The 9,347-nt window shown below is 40.9% G+C and overlaps 1 protein-coding gene across 1 annotated transcript; it reads right to left on the bottom strand.

Moving 5' to 3' along the window:
• Positions 1-3,212: 3,212 nt before the first annotated feature.
• LOC143321843 (uncharacterized) lies at positions 3,213-4,229 on the bottom strand. Its single transcript, XM_076732514.1, has 2 exons — positions 3,708-4,229; positions 3,213-3,593 (listed from the first exon to the last, which is right to left on the bottom strand). The coding sequence occupies exons 1-2, from the start codon at positions 4,212-4,214 to the stop codon at positions 3,213-3,215; spliced, it is 888 nt and encodes a 295-aa protein (XP_076588629.1). The 5' UTR covers positions 4,215-4,229.
• Between the last annotated feature and the right edge of the window lie 5,118 nt (positions 4,230-9,347).

The following is a 9,347-nucleotide window of genomic DNA, read 5'->3' on the forward strand; positions in this document are numbered from 1 at the left end:
ATATTTAAGTTAAAATTTCTGTTAAAAAAAAATTTCAATGAAACTAAATGCAAGTTATTGGAAGAAAACTGAAGGAAAGAAAATATGCATGGATGCTATTTTCATACCGGTTTAAAAACCTATGTTGACTGCTGCTTTTTGAATGCATCCATTTAAATTCTCTTTTCGTTGCCTGTTATTCACAGTAAAGTCATTGACAAATGTTGGCTACTGTTTTTGTTTTAATGAAGTTCAGCTGTGCACTGTGCCTTATCTTTTGCTGTCATTAGTAAGTAGGTCTAGCCAGCATTCGTTGATGTACGTTCACTGAAGCCGTTTTAGGAGCACAGAATCTAAACACGCTAAAGTCAATGAAATGTTTCAGTGTGAATGTGTCAATTACATCTATGTTGATTATTGGTTTTCTGTTTTCATTTCATGTTTCATTTACAATGTGTGCTGTCTTTTATGTTTCTGTTCACTTAAATTGATTTTAAAGGAGTGGTTTGACAGATAAACTCTTGTGTTCAGAGAGATAGATAAGAACACAAGAGATATGCTCTTGTGTTCAAAGAGATAGATAAGAAGATTGTGACTGCTTTGGCTTCAGATTATTAATATTTAACATAAATTGCAAACTTCATTTGAGCTATACTAATAGTGTCCATTTTGTTCATATTTGTTCAGCTGCCTCCCCCAAGTCCCAAAATTTTATGGGATTGCAGCGCTGAACTGATGGAGTTTCCCTTAAACAATGGGTCACACCAAACCAATTTTTTACTCTTACATAGTTCATAGTTGACACACATTTACTGGTGACACAGAGAGATCTTTGGTTGCATAGACCCAAGAGAATAGTTGAACTATGTGGCTTCATCTGATCATGATCGCATTTCCCAGTGAGGACAAGTTGTCAAGAACATAGGCGATGAGAGAGATTTTATTGTCAACCATTTGTGTACAGTGCGATACAGTACATAGAGTAACAAAAATGGGTCACTCCTGGCCCTCAGTGCAAACATAAAGAACAAAAGATGTAACATTGAGTAGGACTGAAGCTGCCATTCAGACCGCACACCACAACAAAACACAAAAATAAAATACGAAACAAGGTATAAATATGCAGTGCAAGATGCAGGACAAGACTATGAAAGAGTATGTACAAGAGAATAGACAAATTATGACAAAAGTTAAAAAAATAAATAAATAAAAGGTGAGTGTAAAAGGTGTGTGGTGAAGTGTATGGTGTGTCAGTCATGTATACAGGATATCTATTTTCTAAGGTGCAGGCACTCAGACAATCCAGTAAAGTGAGGTAGGGTGTGAATTGACGTGCAGTGCAATTGACGTGTGTGTGTGTGTGTGTGTGTGTGTGTGTGTGTGTGTGTGTGTGTGTGACCCAACAACAAAAATCACTCATTTTTAGGGTTAAGACTTAGGTTAATGTCAGGGTTAGGCTAAGGTTATGGTGGCTGAGGTTTGGGGCTGGGGGAGGGTTAGGGGTAGGCAAGTAGTGGTTTGATGGCTTAGATCTTGCACATGTCTTTGGAATGCCTACACAACCGACAGTCAATTAAGATAAGAAGAAGAAGAAGAATCAGAGGGACAATCCCCTTTATTCGTCACACAGATACATATCATGCCCACACACGCCCATGCACTGGTGAAATTTAACTTCCGCCTTTAACCCATCCTGGTCGTCCTTCCTCCGCGGCAGACCAGGAGCGGTGGGCTGCCATCCAACCGGCGCCCGCGGACCCAGTTCCTTTGTCACCATTGGTCAGGTGGTGATCTTCTTGCATGTTTTTAGTGGGGGTATATTTTATGGAGGATACCCCAGGTGAACACGGGGAGAACATGCAAACTCCACACAGAAAGGCGGTGGACACACCCCCGGTGCCCGCAGCGAGAATCGAACCCGGGATACCAGACCTTCTTGCTGTGAGGCGACAGTGTTGCCACCGTGCCACCGTAAATCGATTTAGATTTAGAACTAAATCTAAATCAAAAAGATTTAAAAAGATTTAGATTTACTCGGCAGATCAAAGGTATCTCTCTGCAAATTGGCATGAAAGCAATATTGTTTTCCTCAAAAAGGTCACACAGGATCTAAAGTATATCAGGATGCATAACTTCCATGCAGGAATCTAACCATGCAGCTCAGACAATGTAAAATATAATCCACCTGCATGTGATCTGTAGGTGGATACCAGACATGTGAATGCAGCACAACGTGACATTCATGCATGATCTGGTTTCTGTGGCTGGTAAATTGAATAGAAGGACAGAGAGAGGACATAACAAACGTGTTGAATGTGTTGACTTTTAAGCTGTGTGCAAGATAACGTTTTCTTTTTTCTGTACTGACATGCAGGTGAGTAACATGTAAAATGCACTAATGTAACAAAAATGGACATAAGTCTCAGTTTGAGCTGTTGAACCAGAGCACTGACATGTGACTTAACAGAAACACTTTGTACACATTTATTTATCTATCTATCTAATTACCATGAACAAAGATTCCATTATAACAAAAAGGTCACTTTTTATTGCTGGATTATGATTCTGATGACTGACAAATGCTTTGCATTGTACGGAGCCCGTAAAGGGACATGAAGAAAAAAAAGAAAGAAAGAAAGAAGAAGAGAAAATAAAAGGAAAACAAGCAGGAAAAAAAAAGTTTCTGGCCGCATTGACGACAGATCACGTGCGCTCCAGAAACTTATCATGTTAGGTCGAGATACGTATCTCGTGCGCAGGAGTTACATATCTCGAGCTAACATGATAAGTTTCTGGAGCGCATCCGTCATCATGGTGACCAGAAACTTTTTTTTCTGCTCATTTTCCTTTCTTTTTTCTCTTCTCCTTCATGTTCCTTTAGGGGCTCCGTAGTACTGCATTACTGGGATTTCTTTACTTTCTTGTTTTGCTCTTGGAATCTGTAAAAAATAAACTTGACTGAAGCATATTACAGCATTTCTGATTCATTTCAATAACATGGTACCAATGTTCTCATCACTGAGAACTGGTGAAGAAGACTGGTGAAAAGTGTATTTCCAAAAATGTCAGACTCTTCAGTTAACATCAATGTAATCATTTTTGCATGTGAATATAGCAATACAGGCCAGCACACATTGTAAATGAAAAATAAATGACAGCAGAAAAGCTCTGTGCTTGTGATTTACAAAACCAATAAATGAACCAATAAATGAAATTTCGATTAACAGAAATATTCATGCCTTGTTTTTATTATTAGCTGCTTTGTTTGAAATACGTTCAATCAGGGCATCAGCAAGACAAGCTATGTCTTCCCAGTTGACATTTATATTTAAAAGTATTTTTTCCTTGTCCTCAGTTTTTTCCACCTTCTCAGGGTCTTTTGTATTGGAAGGTGTTGTAGAGGTTGCAGTGGTGGACAGACAGACCAGTGATTTTGTCACATTGTCTGCATCAGCTTTCTCCATCTCATTCCACAAAATAATCTCTGTCTGCTCCAGTATGGCCTCTTCAAACGCTGCCCTGAAGTGATTTCTCCTTGTGCACCACCTGTTCCATGGCAGCACCAAGATGAACGAGCATGCAGCAGTCAGCAGGATGCAGATCAAGCCAATGACCTGCCAAGCACATCACAATGAGTTGTAAAAGCACTTGTCATCATGTGCTGCTTGTTTCATTGTTGACTGTGTCCTCTAGAACAGGTGTTGTGAGGTAGGAGAGCCTTTACTCACCATTGATTGGTTTTTCAGGTTAACTTTCGTCGCCTTCTCGGCTGGGCCGATCTCGCTCTCCTTCATGCAGGATAAGGCCATCAGTTCAGAGTTGCCAGTCCCACAGCAAACATACCAGTCTCCATCAACAAGCACTGATCCACACCAAAGAAACCCGGACGATGCAGCCTGGAGAAGGTATATGAAGAACTCAAAGCAGAATCTCCCCCTGGAGCAACATCTTCCCTTTTTAATTGAAGAGTGGTAGCAGGCGTATCTGAAGATTCTTCCAATGCGCTTGTCGTTCCACAGAATCAGGCTGATTATGATGAGAGATGGCAGCATCATGTAGCCGTAGCAGTGAATGAAATTCCTGTTTGAGTTGCACGGACATGCAAAGTCAGTCTGAAACCAAAGGTGGTAACACCAAAACAGTATTAAAAGCCAGATCTGTCGACTCGCGCTCTGTGCAACATAGTCTGCACTGGGAATGGCAGCTCTGATGCCAAAGGAACTGCTCCAGGACATGTTGCTGTATTAGCAGGTGGCATCTGATGCAGAGGCAGAGCTGTGCTGTATTTATCCCTAGACATTCCTCCACTGTTACAGCTGCCCCTATTGTAACATTCACATTATGTAACCAGAAAACAAAACATTTGGTGTAAAGTCAGAGAGGAATCTCTTCAAGACATCTTCAAGGAGGCAGTCATCATAGGGGCACTGTATTAGATAGAAATTCATTTTCTCTGTCATATATGTAAATGTGGTGGACAAAACAGTAACAATATCTTCCTAAGCCTTCCCAAGTACCTAAAACACCACCACCACCAAGTACTGCCTCAAAACACACCGCAGAATTAAGCCAACACACAAAGTTATGTGAGCAAAAGCAGTCATATTTATTGCAGGGCTATGGTGGAAGATGACATAACATCACCATTCATCTGGGAGTCAATGACAGCGGGTCAACTCCATGTGCTGAGAAGGACAGTCTGATATGATCAGAAGCTGCAGAACAGCTTCTAAACGGACATTATGGTGAGACTGTTAATAAATGTTTAAATAAATAAAAAAATACTTTCAATCTCAGGTTACACTATTAACAGGATAGACCAGACATGCAGAAAGATTATTTCCCAGGTGAACTGCAAGAGGACATAAGGGACATGTGGATGAGCAACAAAATAAAGCCTATTGGTGCATATTGTAGCATTTCTGATGAATTTCTGATATATGTATTGTAAGGTAGCCCAATCCATTCAGTGAAGTGCCCTTCTTTTTGCTGTAATGGAATATGTTTCTGCTAAATATATGAAAGATACTTCAAAGACAACAGTGATTCTTCTAGAAATGCTACCTGTTGTTGGTGTTGTTCCCTGTCATTATGTAATGTGTGACGGTCAGTGTTCATGTGAGAGGTGAACCTGAGATATGCATCAAGTGTTTTGGTTGTATCAGTGCATTTTAGTCATTAACTGTTGTGCACATCTGCATGTTGGTAAAGAAAACTGTTTTGAAACTGAACTTGGTACAGGGAAATGTGTGTTATCAATGGTATACACAAAAACGCAAATGAGTCCAACTTGCACTTGTTTTGCGTCTGATTGCATGGTGCAAAGTACAGCACACACACTGAAATGACAGCTGACAGTGTGTGTGAATTGGATTTCTTTTTTCTTTTTGCACTGAGGCTCATTGGCATAGTGAATGTATGCATATTACCTTGTTTAATTATACGTGCAAATGACACCAGAGCATCGACACGTTATTGCTTTGCAACGCAATTTGGACAACATGTCACCGACTTATACGATTTCTTTCTGGACATATTTGCGTAGCTGTAGCGGCTGCAAGAGCCGCACAATCCTTTTCTGAATTCCCTCAGACAGTGTATCAAACGAGGGGACCATCAGTATGGCCACATCGTGTAGTTCATGTGTAACTCCTCTAGATGGCAGCATCTCCTCGTCCCTGCCTCAGTGCTCTCCTGCTGAATTTTCTGATGATCCCTTTAATCGCAGTGTGAAAACTCAGATGCTTATGGCATGTATTGTGTCACGCAGATACAGGTGTTTTTGCACGTGCGCTGCTTTGACAAATAAATGAATCATTCAAAGTGAAGCTTTAATCTTACTAATCCAGGGATCTGGTGAAGGAGCTACTCATGAGCAGCTGTCCAGACATGTTCACAAGCCTGTTCAGTGTCAGGGCTTCACACATTTGTGTCTGACATTTGGAGGTCCTCATCTCTTATCACCAATACTGGCCAAAAAAAGAGAAAAAAGTCAGGTTACTCTGATATTGAAATGATAAGCATGTACTCATGAGCTTGATTTGTAGAAGCAACATAACCTCTGCTGCTTTTGACAAGGCCGTAGATGAAATCTGTGGAGCACTTTTTCAGTGCAAATCTTCCTTTAACACAAAGGATTATTTTCCAGGACAGAGGCAGCAGACACTGAGCAAAGAGCGGTCCAAAAAATACTAACACACTTTTGTGTTATAGTGATCATCCATACAAGATAATGCAGATAATGCAAATGATGCAAAATTGCAAAACTGTTGCAAAATTGCCCATAATGCCATAATCACCACCACCTGACATGTTACAACATGACAGTTTTTCTGCAGCCCAGTCATGCTATAAGTGCACTGACTTCATTTTAGTGTCCATCCCTCTTTTGTCCTGTTCTGACCAATCTGTCTGAATGCTCTGCCTGTTTGTAGGTACACTGTACTGTATCTGTGGAGTCATGAATGCATTGTGGTACACTGCTGCTTACTGTAAAAGACGCACCTGGGATCAGTTTTGCTGTTCCAGTCTGTATCTTATTTACGGAAAGCACAACTGCAGGGAGGTCACATAGATGTAAACAAGCAATTTGCCTGGGCAAAAAGCCCCCAGCTGACCGTGCCAACCCTTTAGCCTCCCCACTACTCTTTGTCTCTCTGTTAACATTCCTCTACACTGCATTCTTGCCACCCTGTCTGTCTCTGTGTCAGCAGTGGGAACCAAGGCCCCATCATGAATGTGTGATATCCACTGAAATTCTTCCTCGCTGGTTGACAAGATGTTTGGTCTTTGCAAAAAAAAAAAAAAAGACTGTTATCTTGAGTCAAAGATTTGGGGTTAGACCTTTTGAAAGAATCGCTTATCAAGAGGTAAAAAAGTGAAGGTCCACGCATCAGCAGAAAGTCTAATATGTCTCTTCTTGCATTGATTACACAGGCCTTAACATAAAACCTCCTCAGAGCTTTTACTGTATGAACACCACGACACACCTTTCTGCCTCTCTTGTGGATTTGCTAACAAAGGGAAGGACACTGAGAAGTTGATACACACACACACACACACACACACACACAAAGAAAGAAAGAAACAGCAGTGTTCAGTGAACACCGTCCCTTCCCCCAGTCTCTGCTTGCTGTGACTTCGCATTCCTTTCAGTCCTAAACACAACCATAAACACACGTTCATGCAGTCACACCCCTCCTCCAGACCCTCACTTTTACCTATTCGGTTTGCCTCATCTTGTCCCTCTTACCTTTGCCTTACTTTGCCTTTTCTGCTTTATCAATGAGAAACGAAAGGGGCGTGTGACATGAACTATGCTCACTGACATGTTCCTGACAAAAAAAAGGTAAGGTCATTGTTTAGGGTGAGGTCATAGCCTGGCTGCAGCAAAACATTCCTCTTTTGCCTGAATGTGACCCCATTTCTGGAAAAATACTGATGAAGAAAGCACATCACGCTGAAGTGTTCTATACTGTTCATTCCATTAATCCAATTTTTTTTTTTTGGCTCTCTCCTGTGAGTCCGTACCACTCACTCTGATTACTGCAGCAACTTGAACCTTCCATACAACATCAGGCTTTCCACTTTACAACCACCGCTCGAGTGAAAACCGTGGTGTGCTTTACATTGGAATGTGTGTTTATAGAATGGGAACGTAGTCACTTAGTAAAGGCTTCACTGTTTTTTTTTTTACAAAAGGGGCAGAAGAGCATCAAAGCAAGCTGACCTACTTCCACCAGCCTACCATTATTCTATACAGTTGCTGTAGCTAACGAATGAGGAAACATTTGCTTAAATAAGGATTTACATGAGAAAATAGATTCCACTCTGTCTTCTTGTCTTTGTGTTGGCTGAGATAACCAGCTGAGGGCTTTAGCTTGTCATGCAACAAATAAACACATTTCCCAAAATGTGCATTTCTGAACACAAACTGTGTTTACTGACAATAGTATTCTGACATGTTACCAAGTCCATGTATTAATGTCCTTTATCCAATCATGTGTTCACAAAGTGGTCAACCTCTCTCCATCCTCGCTTGTGAACGACTGAGTCTTTGCAGGATGCCCCTTTCATACCCAATCATGATACTATCACCTGTTGCCAATCAACCTGTTTACCTGTGGAATGTTCCAAACTGGTGTTTTTGGAACATTCCACATCTTTCCCAGTCTTTGTTGCTCCTGAACCAACTTGTTTGAAACATGTTGCTGCAACACATTCAGAATAAGCAGATATTTACAAAAATCAATGAAGCTCATGAGGAGAAACATTAAGTATTTTGTCTTTGTACTGTTTTCAGTTGAGTAAATGTCAAAAATGATTAGCAAATGATCAAATGATCACATTCTGTTTTATTTAAGTTTTACACAGCATCCGAATTTCTTTGTGATCAGGATTGTATTCCAGGAAACAGAGAATAACACTAGCATTAAGTTGGAGTTGTGTTTTTGTTCAGCTGCATAAGGACAGTTTTCTGCTTCGCCTCAGTCCATCCTAAATGAGCTCAGGACCAGAGAGGGCGGCAGCATTGCAGCTTCGCATGGTAGAGTTTCAGTTTACATTTGTGGATGCAGTGATGAACTGTGTTCACAGACGATGGTTTCTGGAAGTGTTCCTAAGCTCCACTAAATCGTGTCTGTTTCCAGTGCAGTGACATCTGAGGGCCTGAAGATCGCAGCTGTCCAACACTGGTTTTCAGCCTTGTCTCTTGCATTCAGAGATTTCCTCAGATTCTATGAGTCTTTTTATGATATTATATACTGGGACAATAAAATCCCCAAATTCATTGCAATTTTACATTGAGAACCATCATTCTTAACTCAGTCTGTCACAGAGTAGTGCACCCCTCCCCATCTTTACTTCAGAAAGACTCGGCCTCTCTGGGAGGCTCTTTTTATACCGAATCAGGTCACACACCTGTTGCCAATTAACCGCATTCACTGTGAGCTGTTCCACCAGGTGTTTTCTTTCAGCGTTTCAAAACTTTTGTTGCCACCATCCCAACTTTTTTGAGACGTGTTGCTGGCGTCAGATTCTAAATGAGGGTGGAATGGATTCACGTGATGGATTTGGAAATGGGGTTTTACTATAAAAGAAGTGGTTCACACTGTACGTGTACATCAGACATCAAATGTTTTTAGAGTTATTCCAAACATCTGCACTGTAAGGTGGAGTGAAAAGCTGCCGTCCTAGAGACTTGGGAGGAAAGGAACAGGGTGTGAATGTTGGATTAATCTAATGTTGAAAAGGTGTGAGAGAAAGTGGTTTGACCATCCACCAAGCAGTTCTGATGAGTATAATTAACTTTAAGGCTTCACCAGCTAGTTATTAACTTTGTCCTCAGTTAGAATAAATTGAATGGTAGG

The sequence above is a fragment of the Chaetodon auriga genome, chromosome 6 (genome assembly GCF_051107435.1).
Source record: "Chaetodon auriga isolate fChaAug3 chromosome 6, fChaAug3.hap1, whole genome shotgun sequence".
In the NCBI taxonomy this organism is placed as follows: Eukaryota; Metazoa; Chordata; class Actinopteri; order Chaetodontiformes; family Chaetodontidae; genus Chaetodon; species Chaetodon auriga.